Here is a 19,984-nt window from a genome sequence, read left to right as displayed (position 1 = left end):
AGATGCTGGGCTTTAACAAAAGCCTACTGTTTATTGTTAGCAACATATCTTCACCTCCTTTCTCAACAAATGTGTATAAAGAATGCATTGTGTGCCATATGTAAGAAATACAGCAGTGAAAAAGAATGGTCCCTGTTCTCAAGGGTCCTACAGGGAGGGGACCAGCACTGGTCAGCTGGTAAGCATCATGTCAAAACTTACTGAGCAGTGCTGGAATAACGGGTCTAACCATGGAGCTCCAGTGTGGAATCAAGTCATTTAAAAGAACGGAGAGCTCCACCTCTGTGTAAGTCACTGTCCCTTGGCCTGCATTTGGTCTTCTATTATTCCACTTCCTGGGGATTCCTGGAAAGGACAGATGGTCACCTGGCTTAGCTACCAGGCAGAGGTGCCCACGTTGGTCCAAGCAGAGTGAGAGACTAAGGTTTAGAAAAGCCATAGCTCTCACTTGGGGCAGAGACATGCTTCCTAAATCCCCTTCAGAACCCATTTGATGTTTCCCTTGCATGTTCAGAATGGTTATAATATACCAAGAAACATTTCCATGTCCAGTACACGATGTTAAGCTTACTGTTCCTTTTACTGAATTTCAGCAGTTGATTGTTTTTCTCTGCAGGATATCTTAAAAGCCAGTTCTTAACACACTGAATTATATATTCTGTCCCACTAGTAAAATGAGGCCTGCTGTCAAAATGTGCTCAGGATCCTAAATCTAACACAGTGGCAGTGGATACAACAGCAGAGCCCTGAGCAGGACCATGACTTCAGGCTAAATCCAACAGGATCTTGTATTTACCATTTTTTCCTAGACTTGAATTTTCAGTTCATTTCTCTGGATAGAATCCCATCTTAAAGAAATTAAAATTCTTAAATTTCATTTCAGATATCCCCTACACTGATTTTTAAAATTCATTGCCGTAAATTTTTTCTTGAACACTTTGTGATTTTGCATGTATATTCGAATTTTAAATGTCTTCTTAATTCCTGAGTTGTCATTCATATCCTTTGAAAGATTTGTGAAGTATTTATTTATTTGAGAATCAGACAGGGTACAAAGAGAGAGAGGGACTGATTCAGAGAGACAAAGGTGCCATCCACGTGGTGGCGAGAACCACCAGCTACTGCCTCCCAGCTGCAGGGCATCTGTTAGCAAGAATCAGGAGTAGACGCAAAACGTGAACCCAGATCACTACAAAATGGTATGCAGGGTCCAACAGCACATGAACTGTTACATCAAATGTCTGCTCTTCTTTTAAGGTACTTAAAGTTGCTTTATGTCAAAAATGACTGAGAAAAATTAGATACACTAAGGAAAAATAAAAAAAAATTTCCCCACAAAATAAACCTTAATATTATGTTACAAACACTGCTTGTTTAATGTATAGTTTTCTTATATTCTACCTTTTCACTCACAGCTATCTTTAATTCTGACATATTTCACTGTAAATATTTCAGACAGTTTAGAATTATAGTGATTCTTGATACAGTGTAGGAATTCAGCCTTCTTTAATATTTAATATTCTTTAATACTAAGATTACCTGATTTGAAAAATGTTTGAACCTTCTTTGTTTGCTTGTTTTGGAATTCAAACAATTTTTCTGTAACGAAAACAATGGACTTGGTAGTTGCGTCTCTAAGTTGGTGCACAAGGGTTTAACGCATGACACTGTCCATGGATGACATTAGGCTAACAACATCCTATAAGGCAAACACTTCCCCTGCTCATGGATGTCTTTGTCTGTCTGTATTCAAGAAACTCTCAATAGTAAATAGTTAACCCAAACCCCTACACCAATTCTGACAGAAAATTCTTTCAACTCCTACACCTACCAGAGGAAGGAGAGCCACAAACCATGATGACTTCCATTTCTAGAATGGAAGTTGGGATATTTAGTGGAGTTGAAATGTGAAGTATAGCATGGGATTAATAATGTCAGATAAAGAACACGGATATAAATTCTGGGACCTCTTCCTGTGTAGCCATCAAAACCCTCACTCACAAAACCCTCTTTCTCACTTTCCTTGATTGTTTGACTTATCTATTTGCTGTTTTCCTGTCTTACTGCATGGCCCTTCTCTGCTGATTAAATGGGATCCCATAGGTCATTTCCTAAATAAATACATAACATTCTCAACTATGGCACCAAGGGAAAGAACCAGAAACAAAAAGTGTGCTTGTCATATCCCTTTACTTCCTTCCTAATTTACATGCAAGGAGGTGAGGATGGAATGTCACTCTGTATAGGATATGGATTGTTAGATGCTCTGAGTTTGAATTTCCATCTCAGTGTGAACATAACAAATGATCCTCAGAATTCCCCCGGGGAGGGTGGACCTGGGAGAGGCTGGGGCTGGGTTGGAGAAGGGTACCACAGTCAAGCTGCACTGGAACGCGCCCAAGAATCTCACATATCTCTGTGTTTCTGCACATGGCATTGACTCATGTGGGCACTGGAATCCTCTCCAAACCAATCATTTCCAGTTATGGATTTTATGCAGATGATCTAACTTGTCAGTGTGGGTCCTGGTCAGTAACCTTCAGTGAGGCTAGAGTTTATGGCTTTTGATTAAAACAAACAAACAAAACCTTCATAATTAACATTATAATGGCACTTTTTCATATATTATAAAGTTTATCTAAAAAGTTGTTTGTTCAAGTACAACAGACTGGAAAGTTTCAGAAATGAGCATCAACAAAATACTACGTCACTGAAAACAGAGGAAGCAGACAGAGCTTTGAGTGCAAACATTACCTTAGTAACAAAGAGCAAAGCAGCCATCTGGACCAAGCTACTCTTTAAGGTGCACAGTGCTGTGGGCATTCCAGCCAAGTTTAGTTTGCTCTCCTAAGAGTGACAGTGTCTGTGATACTTTAGAGTATTCTGCCAAAGAGCAGCAGAGGATGGGTCAGGGCTTTGGGACCCTGCACCCAGGTGGAAGACCCAGAAGAAGCTTCTGGCTCTTGGCTTTGAATCGGCTCAGCTCTGTCCATTGCAGCTGCTTGGGTTGTAGACCAACAGACAGAATGACTCTGTTTCCTTCTCTCTGTAACTCTATCTTTTAAATAAAAATAAAATAAATCTTAAAATATGAAAAAGAATATCCTCCAAGAACCCCAATATATGCCTTTACTGTACAAATAAAAATATATTGTGAAAATAAATGTGATACAACAGTGTCCTCCCCCAGAACAATAGTCTTCCAATTTGATGAGTCTTCACAAATAACATGTATCTCTAAATTTCTGTACAATTAAAGTTTATAGTCATAGGATAGGGCAAATAAGCTTCTTGAAAATTAAAACATTAATCTGTATAACTATAATTGCTTTTAGAATATATATTAATAAAAAGAGAACAAACGTCATGCTATTTCATATACAGAGTTTAAAAGCATAATACCTCCCACCCTACCTCTTCTTCCATCACTCTTACTCCTCCTTCTTCTTAAAATTTTTATGTTGACATACCTTCAGTTTTTTTGATATCCACAAGATTAACCCCCCACAAAATAGATTACAACAAGTAGTAAGTAGAAAAACCATCATTACCCAAGAACATAGATAAGGGCTATAACATAATTAAATCTAAAAAAGTTTAATTTTGTTTGTCTACATTACGTTTTTAGTATTATATATACTAGTTGCCACAAAACAGGGAAAATGTGACATTTGTCTTTTGGGGACTGGCTTATTTCACTAAGCATGATAATCTCCAGTTGATTTTGTTGGGCAGACATGGTTTCATTCTCTCTCTCTCTCTCTCTCTCTTTCTCTCTTATAGCTGAGTACTATTCTATCCTGAATAGCATAAATGTTTCTTATCCAGCCATCAGTTGATGGCATTTGAGTTGATTCCATATCTTAGCTATTGTCAGTTGAGCTGCTATAAACATAGGGATTCAGGTTGTCTGTATCTGCACCATGCATTCTTCAAGAGAGCAAAGAAATTTGCTCCTGACTTCAGGAATGCATACTGTGCTGAAGAACTGCATTACCAGGGGTCCCAGATGTACAAATATTCCTCTTTGTAAAGTTTGCTTTACCAGAATAATTCACAAGTTTCTCATCTTGGAGTCAGGGATTCTGGACAATAGTGTCTAGACACATGGGGAAGAAGAAGGAGAAGGAGGAGGGAGAGAGAGAGAGAGAGAGAGAGAGAGAGAGCGAGCGCGATTAGCCAGTGTGGAGACAGAAGTAAGGGTCACTACTTGTGGAGAGTAGGTAAAAGGGCATAACAGAATTGGGAGAAAACTGCAGATAAAGATAGAGATCAGTACTAATTTTAAAATCAATGACATTTTATTTAGGGAGAGAGTGAAATGCTTTTTTCTTTGTCTTTTGAGGGAACAGGGCCTTGTAAACACAGAAAGTTTTCTAAGAGACCTACCGACTCTGAATGCTTTCTTCAGCTGGATTTTCTTTCATCTGCTGTTTCTTTCTTTATCAGGAATTGTGTCCCCAGCGTGGGATAGTTTCACTTTAGTTCATACACAATGGGGAGGGAAAAAAAGGAAGGCTGTTTATTTTGTCTTGGATATTTCTGAATTCTTAACTGCCCCCCTTGTACCCCTCCCATGAATGGAGTGGTATCTTCTGTGATGCCAACATTGTGGCACCAGATCCTTAGTGACTTTCTATTTATTCAACCTCAAATTCTGCAACTGACAATGAGTAGATGCCTCCTGCAGATCCAGCTCTGTTCTAAATCACAGAGACACAAAGGTGATTGAAACACTTCCCTTGTCCTTAACAAGTATGGTTTTGCTATGAAATACAGTTAATGCACCAGTCCTACTTAGAAATACACACATACTCCACACACATTTTCCACACACCCCACACACACACACCCCACACGTGATAACAAAAAACATTGAGATCTTTTCATATTTCAGCAAGGCCACAGAAATATTTTGTACGATATGTTTTATATTCCTCTCCATATTCAGCAGTATCAAGACAGTCCTTAATGGCTATTCACAGGAGAATTGAACACAGCATTCACTGTTCAGCTTTTCTCATGTTTTTGTGGCTTAAGCACATAGGAACAGTCTTTCCGTTTTCATTGAAATATGTCCCCTATCAATTAACAGAGCAAGAAGAGTTCTCTTGAATTTGAATTTACTATTGAGCTGTCATTTTAAAGGGTAAGGCATCTGACATTCTTGAATCTCTGCAGTGACACTTTGACACCAGAAGTGTAGACATTTCTCAAAGTTATTCAGAGGCCCACAATTCCAAAAGTGATTCATATGTATGATTCCTGGAGATTACAAGTAGAAAACTCAGACAGCAGCAATATTTGGTGCCTATGCAACACCGGGTAAATCCTTTGCTGTTTTTTCTTCCACAACCTGCTTTTAAAGGGACTAGTTATTTCAGCTGTTGAGCTCACAGTGCGCATGGGCTTCAGTTGAATGTGTCTCTACATAGATTATACTGAACCAGCACATACCATGGGTGAGAGGATAGAGCTGGTTCAGCTTAAACATACCAACAATATGGAAGAGGCACGGCAACATGCATATTTCTTCTCTGATTCAGAGATGACATTGCCTGTTGGCCAAGTAACCTGAACCCCTGGATGAAAGCCACATTATCGGCAAGTTGCAGGATTCACTCTGCCTTCATACCTCTGCTGATGCTACTCACGCTTCCTGCTGCTGCCTCCCACGGTACTGCCTCGAGCCTGCACAGGTGCCCAGCTCAGGCAGACAGTCAACTAGACCTGGTGGGCATCTCTTCTGAGAACATAAAACTCATAGGGACACCAATTGGCAGCTCATAGCTGAGTTCAGCCAAAAAGATATATTCGACTCATACTGAGTTGTTTTCTATAATGTGAATTATAGACTGAATCATAATGTAAATTAGACTGTATTTCCAGCTTCCTTTGGAAAATGAAAGGCCAAGCAATATGGAGCCCAAGGGTCTATAGATAACAGCTGCCCGGAGCCCAGGAGATGCTTCCCTATATTATCCCAAGTCCTTTCATTTATGTCCTTTTCCTACCTGATTCCAATGTGCTTAGGATTTAGGCAGCACATAACCTGGTCTACTTTATAGTAAGTCATCTACCATTGCATATAAGCTAATGTTATATACTTTGTTGAGGAGACAGAAAATACTGCATGGCTTCTTGTAACATATTTGATAAAAAGCAATCCCTTCGAAGTTCTTTGAAGCCATTCATACTTTATCTTCAGTAATAAAGAAGACTTAACTTGTGCTAGGTTCATATGGGGTAACTGAAGGTTGCACATCAATATTCTTACATCCTACTGCCATGGGGGAATAGTTTAATTCACCTAATATGATGTCCTTTCCTTATTGATAAATAGACTCTACTGCAGTCAACTGACATTTTTGCATCACAGATGTTTCCGCTGTAACTGGAGGATTCACTAAAGATTTATGAAAGCACTCATGATTTGAGATAAAGTGTACCTTTGTTTTAAAAATAGAATAGTGGATTTTGCGGGCATCAGCTATTCTCAATTTTGTTCAGTCTCTTTTTAGTAGAAGTAAGAATTGAAATATGCTTTCAGTTTGGAATTTTGATTTACCTTACTGCATTGGCCTAGAATCTTTGTTAATAATTTAAGTTCTTTCTCCTACCACAGTTCTGTTATATAAAAGTCCTACTTACCTGAGGGAATATTCTATCAGGGAGACAAATAAAATGTATCTTACTTAATATGCTTGCTATTTTTCCTATCATCATAGCTTTTCTGACACTACAGTAGTGCTGCCGCATTTAGGCAAGGTGTTGTGTTGTTCACCATGCAGCTAGACACAGCTTGGGGCAGGATGTGGTTCGCCACCCAGACCAGGATGCCCGGAGAAGCGCCCTAGTTGCCTCCCAAGTCCGGTAGCAGTGCCTGCAGCCAGCTCTGCCTCCTCGCTAGAGCTCCAGGCTTCACCTGCCTCAGTGTTACCAGACTCTTAGCTTGAGTGTCTTCCTCAACTGGGAGAGGTGTAGACAGCCTCTGAGATCACTGTTCCCCTGGTCTCATCTCAGACTGTCACCTCTGTGCCTTTGAAGAGATTCCCATGGCAGCGAGCACATCCTGGCTTGAGTAAGTGCTTGGTACATTGGACCAGCCAATTAAAATTCTTCTTTTTCATATCTGCAAAAAAATATGGCCACTCCACTGGCCTAGCCTGTAAGAGGGTGATACAAATCCTCAGAGCCACCTGGAAGTTAAGGGCTTGCATATTAAAATCCAGATAAAGGCATGAGAATTAAGATGGGACTTTGAGGAGATCTGACTCTGCGTACTCTGGCAGAACCCATGGGTTTCCAATTTACCCTTCCCGGAAAGCCCAGACTGCTTCACTCTGGAGGTTGAGTATGGAACTCTGGGTGTCAGCCTCAGATCTCAACAAACAGTGGGCAGGATAGACGCCACCACACAGTGTGGTGTGTTGAGCTCATTTTGGTTAATTTTATGTGAATTAACCATTTTAAAAATGGTCAGCGTCAGGATTGGGTGTAGCCCATGTACCCAGAGTACATAAAAACCTGTAATGCTGAGAATGTATGGTTTTACTTCTTTAGAAATATCCAGGCAGCTTCTGAAGCTTGCCACCCTCCTGGCCACAACAATTACAATAGGGACTGAAGAGTTTCATGTATATGATTGGTACAAAAGAAAATGTCAGAGGAGAGGCAACAAGAAAGCACACAACATGTACCTGTTCATTTCATTTTAAATTATGTCTCCATTGCCAATGAAAAACACATTGAAATAAAGAAGATCCCTATCTAAAACTAGACAGCGCTTTCCTTCAAAGCAGCTTCCCACTTCCTCACTCCACCCCTCAGCACACACATGCCTCTCCTCGTCCCTCCCCAGTGACCAGTTGCTGATCTTCCACTCAGATCTGTCCTCCCCTGCCTTAGTGTCCTACAGTTTGTAATGACACGAGCTGCAAATCAGCGGCAGCAGCAGCCAAGGTGCAGCAGTTAAATAAGAGGCACTCAGCCAACGACTGTCCGCCTAGACTCCTGTCCTGCCTCTGTTTCCAGGCTAAATTTCACCCCAGAGTACATTTCAGACTAGGAAATGGTATGTGTCTGATAAAAATTTAATAATAAATGATACTTTCAAGAAAAACTGCAGCCATCAAAATGGAACTTATAAGAACACCTGAAGCTTTTCTACCAGTTAAGGCTGAATCTCTTGAGCCTCTGGAGGTGTGCAGGTGCTAGCAGTGGTACATTTTTGTACCACGTATTCCTGTTTGGTCTACAACACAGGCAAAGGGATGGCCAGAGTTTCCTGGCCTCGATCTCAGGCAGCTGTCACAGTTCAGAGTTCAGTGTTTATTCCCATTGTCTTTCTCCACGTGAGGATCTGTGCACAGGCTGGGGCAAGAGAGAAGGCAGTCTGCGTGAGTCTAGTTAAGGCTTGGCAACTGAGTTATAGCCCTACTAAACACTGCTAGCGTTGTACTTCATTTTTTCAAACCCAAGTTCAAGGCGTTGTTGCAACTAACTTCCGCAATGCAAATTCTTAATTTGTCCACTGCTGTGCTATACTTTTCTTTCCAGGTGGTTAGGAATTTTATTCTATGTGGCATTTTAATTTCAGTTAATAAGCAAAAGTGAGAATATATTCAAAAATGTATTATTGCATATCAGTATAAGAAACCACAAGATTTTCTTTTCTGTGTATCAGAGTCACTTGTTCAAGCCAAAGAGAGAAGAAAGTAAGACATGGGTTTATGCCCTGAAGTGTATTATTATTATTTGGAGAACTTATAGATGGCATTGAAGCCAAGAGATGAAACAGAAAGATCTAGACTTAATAAATATATAAATGTAAAAGTGAAGTCATTAGCTGACCATGTGGAGAATTTGAATATTAGTTGGCTGCAGAGAAACTGGGCAAAGATATGGTGATAATAATATTCAAAACTTGATATTATATTTGCATATTAACCCTATTATATTTTTATTCAAGTCTATTAGTATATGAGACAAAGAATGTTGCCTTTCCTGATTAATTTTAAATTCCAAAAATATTTTTTAAATTAAAGGGTACCTGAAGTTTTAGGTTCCGTGTAGCATATTTAATGGAATGATTTCATCATCTATTTTTATCATTCTATGCAAATCAGTATATTTTAATGAAATTAAAATATTCATGTATGTTTCACAGGAGCAAGTAGTTGAATGTATTAAATCTTAAAGAGAAAATTATCCAAAAGAATAAATTCCAACATAAATTAAACCTGTGAAAATAAGGCTTCTGTTGTGGAATGAATTTCAGCATGCAGGAGTATTAGCTGAACTTCTATTAGTTATTTCTTAAACACAGAGTTGGCTGTTTACTAAGCATGTTTGCTCTCTATACAAAGTTTAGTCAAAGCACTTCATAAACAATAATATAATGTTAGAATTTATTAAAAACTTGGTTTTAAGTTTGGAATTTAATGAACTACATAGACCAAAGTTCCTCTGCTTTGCAGAGATACGAATTGGAAATAAACTTGAAAAATCACACTCCAGGAAGCACAGTTGTGTTTGATAGCTTTGCCTTATCTGTGCTTCAGCATGGTTTTAGATTTATGAAGCAGTTTTAACTGCTTTATATTTCTTTTTCCTCTTAATATGTGACATTTAAACATTCCTAGAATTTGAAATTAGTTATTCTGTGTTGGGAATAGGGTTACTTTTGATGAGAGTACATTTTTGAATTACAAATGTGAGTTAATAAGTTTTTTATTTATTGTGAAAGGAAGAAAGGAGAAAGGAAGGAGAGAAAGAAAGGGAGAGAGAGAGGGCCTGTTTATATTGTATGTGTCACAGTTTCACACAAATTCGGGGCTTTTGAATCATCATGTTATATAGTGGTCAATTAGTATAAATGATTAAGCATAAAATCTTAGCATGAAGAGCAAGGATTGTGCAAGCTTATAATTGCATCAAATCATGAGACACAATGAAAAATCTTATTTATCAAATGTCTATTTTCAGCGAATAAAACTTAAAATTGTTATTTTGCCCAGAAAAAAGGATGTCTAAATCACACCTGTCTTTTTCTTTGACAGATAATTCTGAAATAATCAGCAGAAATGGAATGGAATGCCAAGACTCTGCATTGAGAATAACTAAACATTGTTACTGTACATACTATCCTGTTTCCTCCTCAATAGAATTGCCACAAACTGCATGCTAAATAAAGATTTAGTTCTTCTGGACAGACCACACTCTAAGAAGCTAGTGCTGCTCTATCATATATGAGTATTAAATATGGTATGCTTAGTATATTCCAACCTAAGATAGTTAACTACCTGAGACCAGCTGTGATGTTTAAAGACATAAAGGATAAAGTTTACTTTTAAATGATTTTTAAACATAGTTTCTGTCCTAGGAATATTGTCTTATCTCCATAACTATAGCTGATGCAGGAATTCCAACCAGTTTATTCATTTCGACTCAAAATATCTCAAATTTAGCAATAAACACTTAGCATTAGTTTAAAAACCTATTCCAAGGGCAGGTTCAATTCCAACTCCAATCGCTGTCATTTTATCTTATCCCCTGGAGCAAAGGGTATGTTTCACTTCTTGACAAAATGAGTGCTGCAGCAAAGATGAGAAGTGAAGTAAAAATAAATAAGTAAGTAAATAAATACCTGTTCTGCAGGTATAAAATTTGAATGGAAATTCAAGCACAAGTGCTGGGGACACATCAGGGTGTGATATTTGGTTTGCCTGAAGATGCCGCATTGAATCATGTGATTCTAGAATAACGTTAAATAGATTGAAAAAGAAATTTTTGCACGGTATGAGCTTCATACCCCACCAAACAAAGTCTTGAAGGTATTATTTTACAAGTATATTTTTAAAGTTGTTTTATAAGAGAGACTTTGTAGAAGTGCCTAGATTTTGCCAGACTTCATCCAGCTTGACAGGAATGAGGGGCCCATGCCAACAGTCTAATCTAAAGGGATTAGTCTTTCAAACTCACCATCCAGTTGCCTGTTACAGAATAACTCTTCTAAACTAGAAACCTAGTCCAACAAGGAAGCTGTAGGTGAGGAGATCTGTATAATATTCTAATTTAAGTAAGTTTGAGTTTAGTCACTGCAAATTTGACTGTGACTTTAAATTACTATGTAAACAAAAAAGTAGATAGTTCACTTTTTAAAAAATCCATTACTGTTTTGCATTTCAAAAGTTGGATTAAAGGGTTGTAACTGACTACAGCATGGAAAAAGTAGTTCTTTTAATTCTTTCACCTTAAAGCATATTTTATGTCTCAAAAGTATAAAAAACTTTAATACAAGTACATACATATTATATATACACATACATATATATACTATATATGGATGAAACATATTTTAATGTTGTTTACTTTTTTAAATACTTGGTTGATCTTTAAGGTAATAGCGATACAATTAAATTTTGTTCAGAAAGTTTGTTTTAAAGTTTATTTTAAGCACTATCGTACCAAATATTTCATATTTCACATTTTATATGTTGCACATAGCCTATACAGTACCTACATAGTTTTTAAATTATTGTTTAAGAAACAAAACAGCTGTTATAAATGGATATTATGTGTAATTGTTTAAAACATCCATTTTCTTTATGAACATATTAGTAATTGAAGTATTTTGACTTTTGAGATTGAATGTAAAATATTTTAAATTTTGGCATCATTGCCTGTTCTGAAAACTAGTTGCACCAACCATATCATTATTTGTTTGAGAAAAAAACAAATTTACATTTTAATTCATGTTGGTCAAAGTCTAATTACTATCTATCTTAGAGATCTGATAACCCTTGTATCAAAAGAAAATTCCATTCTACGTGTAATCCAACGTAGTGCTTGTATTGTTGCATTTGTTTTAATTTGTGGATAAGTATTGTATCTAGTGTGTATTACTTTGGTAGTTTCATTTTTATGTACTAGTAATACTTGCAATTTTTTCAACTATAGCAATGTAGTTATGCTACAACTTACCTAAAACATTCAAACTTGCTTTTCCTTTTTTTTCTTTGTTAATTCATTTAAACTCATCATAAACATAGTATACGTTACTAAAAGATAAATTATGGGAATCACTGAGATATTTTTGTAGACTAATTGTTTATAACATTCTCTTTTTTTCTTCTGTTTCATGATTTTGTTTTTAAAGTTTACTGGCACACAACTATTTTCAGCCCTTTAGTAATTAAGCATCAAAAACATCACCTGTATCCCCAAATAGAGAAGACTGTATTTTTTACTATGATATCCATTGTCCAGAATTGTGATTATAATATGCAAAGAGTCATAAATATGCCATTTACAATAAGGAGGAAGCAAGGCAAATGCATAGATGTACAAATAGATGTACAACAGATTTTGCTTTTTATTTATTTATAATGTAATTTTATAGAATAATTCTGGGATTTGAGAGGATCTAAAACTATTTTTCTGTATAAATATTATTTGCCAAAAGTTTGTTTATATTCAGAAGTCTGACTATGATGAATAAATCTTAAATGCTTTGTTTAATTACAAAAACAAAAATATCACCAATATCCAAGACATGACGATATCAATTCAGCAAATACTGTAGTTAAGAGAATAACTCCACGTGTATGGGAACTGCATTTCACTCTTGGTTTTCAGGATGTAACAGCACTTCAGTGAAATATTTCTTCAGCCATACCACTGGTAACATTTATACTAAATCTTTCTGTAACACTTAAAGAATTCTCTCATCCATTAACTTACAGTGTAAACAGGAGTCTAATTTGTACCAATTCTATGTTTTGGTTGTAATATTCAGTTCACTCACTCAATGTACAACCAATGAAATAAAAGAAGCATTTAAAAGGATTGTGCGGTGTTCTTCCTTTTTGTGCTGTGAAGTTAAACACAATGGTGTAAGAAGACCAAGCTCCGGGCTTCCAAAATCTGACAAATCCAATATATTTTCTTGGGGAGTTGGCTTTTTAAAAGTAAGAAAAACACTTTAAAATGATAATTTTTAGACTCCTTAAAATTACAGACAAAAAGAAGTTCTATCATTCAGGCCTCTTTTTGGTTCTGATTGAAATTCATGAGATGGAAGCATCAAGAACTCAATGGAGAATAAATAGTCTCATTCGATTGTGCCTACACAGGCTTCTGGTTAGAGCTTGTGTGGACAACACAGACCTTAGGCTGTAGGTAGAGCATAGTGTTAAGCTTTCGCCTGCACAGAGCTTTTAACCCAATGGACCAAGATCAGAACAGCTGTTGTACCCCTGCTATCTCACACAGGGCCTTGATCTTCCTAAGAGATGGTTTGTGGACAGAAGGATACATCAAAATTTCTTTCTCAGTCTTTTGAGATCCACCGTATTTCTCAAGAAAGTACTACTGACTGGCCTTTTGAGTGGTGTCATATTCGTCTTCTGTCGCCTAAATAGAATAGATGAGATAGAGCCATTTGTAAGGAGTGCAGGTTGATGTCATTTCACAGTTCTGGAGTCTAACAGGCACAAGAGGATGGCTCTGGCATCTTTTCTGCTCCTGGTGAGGCCCATGTGCCGCTTCAATTTTGTGTGGGAAGCCTACGGGTAACTGGGTGCATACAAAAGAGGAGAGGCAGCCTTGCTTCACAACTACCTGCTCCTGAGACAACTAACCTGAGAAAGCAAGAACTCACACTCTCCTGCTGTAAGTCCACCAGGGAAGAAACAAGCATTAATCCCTCTTAATGACCCTCAGCACCTCCCAAAGAACCAACTACGACTGGTCATTACATTTCCACATTAGTTGTGGAGTAGACCAACCATATTCACGCGCCAGCGGGGGAACACTCTGGCCCATGGTGGGGTTGCCAAGGCAGGACAGGAAGAGGGCATCAGCTTTCCTCCACAGCTGACATAAAGTCAGGCCTTCCGAGTGCTCACAGTGTCCCTCACAATGACAGGAAGCAGAAGCATTCAACACATTGGACACAATACAAACAACAGAGCTTGCATTTTTAAACTGTACCATCATGATTTCTGAGGATAAAAATACTTTTGACACCTCTGTGGATATTTGTAAAACTGGTTACATATTTGAGCAATGCAGAATAAACCATGTTATTCCATCAGGAATTCCTTACCCCCCGAAAAAAATCCTATTAAATCCCAGGTGGCGACTTTCAAGAGTAAGTTGTTATTTTAAGTGAAAAGTCAAAAACTGTACTTAAAAATTTTCACACCTGGTTTCACAAACTGTAACTTTATCAGTAGAATGGTTTTTTATGGTACTACATAAAAGCAAAAAGTAAAACCTAAACCTCAGGGGACTAAAAATGTCATAATGTTTAAGCTTTGAAAGCACCTAGGTATGAAATATCCAGTATTCTATAGTTAGCTTCCAAAACAAAAATCATTATTTTGATTGTGAACTGTCTAAACAAATACTAACGATTCAAACACACAAATGTACTCTTTCCCTTTTAAGCAAAGTCTGCTTGCAGTGGTACAGAGCTAAGCAAACCAAATAAAGTGTGATCTTTCCCTAATTTTAAGAGGAAGGTACTAGCTTCTTATTATTGTTTTTACTTTCCCTCAAAAATGTCCCTTGTGTCTCTGGAAAATTCTGTGATCTTTGCTGCCATGCTGGCCTATCTACATCAAATGACTGTACCACTATCAGTAAGTGCGGCTGCTACAGAACAAATCAGGGTAATAATCTCCCCCTGTTCTCTTGGTGGAGGTGGTGGGTGGCAGAGATGAGAATGGGTAGAATTGAGAATGTTTCCCAGGAGGTTATTTAGGTAGCAAGCTCTGTGCTGAATATTCTGTGAGAATCCGTCAAAGCTTTCATGTAAAAAAAATGAACGAAAGGTAGGTATATTTCAATACAAAAAAATGTTTGAAACCCATGTTTTAGGGGGAGGGAGGTGGTCTTAAAAGAAGTCCTGGAAAATGCATAGTATGAAAAAACTATGGATTTGAGAAGGTTCTGTAACAAAATGAATTTGTTACTTAAGGCCATTTTTGTACAAACTTAAAAAGTACCTTGAGTCTGTCTAGCAAACCCATCCTATGTCAGTAACATGTATTACTAATAACTGAGAAGTTACAACTACTATAAGGATCCTTACCCAAGGTACCTAAAAATCCTGTAATAAGTAGATAGGTTCTAAATCACTATTATCCTTCAGAATCTGCCCTCTGTGTGACGAGTTCGACAGCTCAGAGGAAAAAATTTGAGCATCTTAATTGTATGACCAAAAGACATGTGATTTCACATTGCTCCTGTGTAGGACACTTTGAAGAACCAGAGCCTCCTGCCTATTTGAAGTGTTCCTTTGATATGGACATGACAGTGGGCAGGAACTCAGGGTTGCCAGCAAGAGCTCCACAGCCTTCCAGGTACCACCTGGGTCCCATCCTCTTCCATGATGTTTGCAGCTGTGGGTGGTTGGCACACCCAATTCTCTCATGCACCCCATCACCTCCACCACCATCATGCACCAGACACCATGAAACTTACCAGATTCCAAAAGAGAGGCAGAGAAGTGAGGGAGTACACCAATCTTGCCCAAGATGCCCCCCTCATTGGAATACTCAATTCACTACCGTCCCAGGAACCACCTTTATCCTATAAAAGGACTATCCCAAGTTTTGTCCTTCCCAAATTTGCCTGTATTTATTCCTTAAGTATTTTGCCTTTCTCCTTATATTAACCTTGTTTCTCTGCTCACCATTATTTATTGTGTCTGATTTTCTTCCTGCAAGAAGAGTAGAAATATGAATAATCCTAGCAAGTGGTCTCCCCCAGGACAGCTCCAGCCTGCACTGAAATTTCATTTGAGCTACTTGGTTGAAATTTCAGCAAAAATCATTTTAGAATTCCACTAAACTCTAGAGCAGTTTTCATGGAATGGGTGTAAACAGAAAGTAACTTATTTTGTTCGCATATATTTTACCTAAGCCTTATTCTTACAAAAGATCTAAAATCATCATGTAGATGAGAATTCAACGCGCAAAAGTGAAACTTTCAAGATCGCATACAGCCAAAGTATTCTTCAAGTCCTGGCTTGTCCTAAGTCATGTCCAAAAAAGCTTTATTTGTGCTATCATTCAGGTCAAAATTTGACCAAAAGCTCAAGAGTAAAGGGTTTACTCGGGTTTAAAGTAAAAATACAGTAAGCAAAATCCTTTGTCAGTATACTGAATTAAGATAAACAGCTTTTCTTCTCCCACATAATAGGATTTGTGAAATACTTTGAAACTATGGACTTCACAATACGATCGTCTCTCTGTATATCCTGTTTCCTACATGCATGGATTCAACTAAATTCATATAAAAACATTTGGAAAGAAAAATTGCATCTGTATTGAAGATATACAGATATTTTCTACGTGTCATTTTCTAAAAATACAGTATAACAACTACTCAATATACACATAATATTAGGTATCTTAAGCAATCTAGAAGTGGTTTGCAGTATTTGGGATTTATTTAGTATTTATTATAATTATTTATTTATTTACTAGAAGCACTAAGAGAGAGCTACAGACAGAAATTGAGAGAGAGAGGGAGATCTTTCAACTGCTAACTCATTTCTGAATTGGTCTGCAACATCCAGGGCTAGTCCAGGCTGAAGTCAGGAGCCTGGAAGTCCATTTGAGTCTTCCAAATGAACGTAAGAGACCCAAGCACTTGAGCCCTGCCTTCTCAGACAGAATAACAGGTAGCCTGATGGGAAGCAGGGATTCAAACCAGAGTTCCAACATGGGATGCTGCTGTTGCCTGATGTGCCTTAAGTAGCTGCACCAATCCTGCTCAGTCAATTCACAAATGTATACACTGAGGGACAACTCTTAACGGGTACTTCAAAAGTTCATAGAGGAATGAAGTAAAAGTTCATTTTGGTGCAAAACATTCTTGAAATGCAAATGTAATTTTTCATAATATACATCTCTCCATAAACTTTTAAAGACATGTAGTACACACAGACTGCAAACTTTTTGGACCGGAATACAATTATTTCAAATCCATTTTCCATTAGCTCAAAAAAAAGCCCTTAACCTTTATTTAAAAGGCAGAGTGACAGAGGTAGAAACAGGAAGAGAGCTCCTTGCTTCCCTAATAACCACAACAGTTGGCAGATGCCCGGAACTTAGAACTCCAACTGCTTATCCCAGGTGAGTGCTAGGGACCCAAGTAACTGAGCCATCCCCCACTGCTTCCCCAAGTGCATTAGCATGCAGCTGGATTGGAAGCAAAGCAGTCAAGATAGAAACTGGCACTCCATAAGACATACGTGTTACAGGAAGCAGATTAACTCACTACGTGACAACACTGGCCTCGCCATGAACTTTTTGAAGTACCCTTGTACTGTGCTAGATTTAAAGCAGAGCTAGGGCTCAGTGCAGCAGACTACTGGCTAAAGTCCTTGCCTGGCATGACCTTGGATGCCATATAAGCCCTGGTTCGTATTCCAGCTGCTCTACTTCCCTTGAAGCTCACTGCTCGTGGCCTAGGAAAGCAGTAGAGGATGGCCCAAAGACTTGGGACCCTACACCCATTTGGAGATCTGAAGGAAGCTCCTGACTCCTGGTTTCGGATCAACTCAGCTCCGGCCGTTGCGGCCACTTGGAGAGTGAACCAGCAGACAGGAGACCTTCCTCTCTGTTTCTCCTTCTCTGTAAATCTTGCTCTCTGATAAAAATAAATAATCTTAAAAATTAGTACTTATTAGGACTAGAAAAACATAAGAAATGTTAGTTACACAGCACCAACTCTCTCTTTTTTTCATTCAGAGCTTTATTTTCAAAATTCCATAGGATTCTGCTGAAATACATTATAGGAAACCGTTGAATTTCTTTACAGTAGTGATAGGAAATAAAGCCATGATGCAATCAGTGAGCATTGCTGCAGCCCTTGAAACAGGAGGCAATCTGGACGTCTAGAGAAAGTAGCCACAGAGAATGAATCTCTTCTGACTCCCTAAAACCCAGGTGTCTCCAGAAAAGCCAACAGTTAGATGTGACTGCTGTTATTACCATAATCTCACGTTACTATGGGCCTTTCTGACTACAGTTTATATAAACAACAACACAAAAAGAGCGATCAGTGTCATTTGAGTATTTATAACATCATTTACCGGGCATCAAAATTATCAAACTAAAAACTAGCTTACTACGATTTGTTGAATTTCAACTCTCCCATGCCACTGCCTTAGCAGGGCCTAACCAAACGATTTGTGGGCCTCATACAGCCTGCAAGCAGGGCATCCGCTACTCCTGCCCAAGTAAAAAGCTCCCCCATGAAAAGCAGAAGAGCAATGGAATCAGCTACATGGAGCCTTCCACTGCTGTGAGCTTCTAGTACGCTTTGCAGACCAGGGACAGCACTTGTGCATTTAAGTGTAGGAAAATGTACTCAAAGTAATCTGTAGCTTAGGAAAGCAGGGTTCTTAAACTCAAAATCCATCTGAATTAGTTGATCGTGTGTGTGTATGCAACATACTACATAATAAAATATATTCAACACTCACACATATGTTTATATGGAGAGCAATCTAAATATGTAATCATTCATAAACAGAGAGTTGAGGAATTTTCACATCTATGGAAAGGAAAGATCAGTATTTGCGTTCACAACAGTTTCTGGTCGCACTGCCTAAGTTAAACTCTCAGCTCTAATTTTCACAGCTTCCAAGCACAGGTTTTTATCATCAATAAACTGGATCTATCTAGTGGATAAACTTCTGTGATGAACTTCTGTGAGACATAATGAGGATTAACTGACCACAAGGAACACAGCAAACTCAGTGAGTATCAGATCTTAACACAATATTAAAATGAGTTCTTGTATTTCTCCACAAGTGTTTTTTCCTTGTCCTGTGCAAACATTGCTTGGCAACCAAGAGCCACCTCTTCTAGTTCCTCGGTGACAACTCATGCCAAAAAAACAACCTACCTAAATTATAGGAAATTTATAATGACAATAATGAGCCACACTACTTCTGTGGAAGCCTGCAATTACCTGATTTCACCAAAGATCACAGTGCTGCCACAGCCCTGTTAAACTGTTGAAGAGGCACGAAAACATGAGCCAAGTCCATTCCATTGCCTATGAGATGCTTTCTATGGAGCAAAAGAGGAAAAACACAGAAACACTGAAGAATGTCCTGTGGTTGCCATAACAACATAGCGCAAAAGCAGCAGCTTCCAATACCACAAACTCATTCTCTTTCAACCCTGGAAGTTGCAAGTTCAAAAGCACACTCCTGAAACTCTGGCTAAGATTCCCCCTTGACACTTCCAGGCTCTAGTGTTGGTCCTGGATCCTTGGTCTTCCTTGGATTGCAGTTGCATCATTTCAATTTCTTCCTCTGTTGTCACACAGTCTTCTCCTTTTGTGTCTGTCTTCGCATCATGTTTTAGGACAGCTGTCAATGAATTAGAATCCACCCTAAGACCTTGTCTTAACTTTGATTAAGAAGATACTTGCATCTCTATGGACCCTATTTCTGAATAGTGCCACATTCACAAGTGTTGGGTGTTAGGACTATAATGCGTTTTTGGAGGACACACTAAAACCCCTAATAAATACTATGGGGGACTAAATAGATTGCTCTGTTTAGAAAATAATGTATTAATAAACGGGTTTCTGAAACTTTGTCATTACAGAGATACTATCCAGGATCAGAAAGCCAAGTTGTCCCCTCAATTACACTAACAACAGATATATCTAACCTATATTGTGATAGCTTACTAAAATGAAGTATCTTCTTTAATCTCTGTAATAACTCTATAGCTGATTCTGTCACGATTATCTTCAGTTTTTAATCAGAAAATGGAGGACTGAAAAGACTGGATAATTGAACCAAAGTCACAAAGTTTGTAGGGAAGTAGGAATGCTAAGCCACACAGTCTGATTTGAGATCCCCAACACTTTCCTATGTATTCACTCCATGTAACTCTTCAGTAAGTCACTGAATGAACTGGGGATTCCCTAGAAATGCAAAATC

General features: G+C 38.1%; 1 protein-coding gene across 12 annotated transcripts in view; it reads left to right on the top strand.

The window, feature by feature from the left end:
- MBNL2 (muscleblind like splicing regulator 2) overlaps positions 1 to 12,849 on the top strand; it is a 158,144-nt gene extending 145,295 nt beyond the window's left edge. For all 12 annotated transcript variants that reach the window (XM_036493444.2, XM_004577390.3, XM_036493446.2 and 9 more), the window contains one exon: positions 10,062 to 12,849. In XM_036493444.2, coding sequence (XP_036349337.1) covers positions 10,062 to 10,076 — 15 coding nt within the window. In that variant the 3' untranslated portion in view covers positions 10,077 to 12,849. The remainder of the gene's footprint in view (positions 1 to 10,061) is intronic.
- Positions 12,850 to 19,984: the final 7,135 nt, after the last annotated feature.

This window comes from Ochotona princeps, chromosome 12 (genome assembly GCF_030435755.1).
Source record: "Ochotona princeps isolate mOchPri1 chromosome 12, mOchPri1.hap1, whole genome shotgun sequence".
In the NCBI taxonomy this organism is placed as follows: Eukaryota; Metazoa; Chordata; class Mammalia; order Lagomorpha; family Ochotonidae; genus Ochotona; species Ochotona princeps.
Note: the sequence above shows the minus strand (reverse complement) of the source record. Positions and strands in the feature narration are given on the sequence as shown.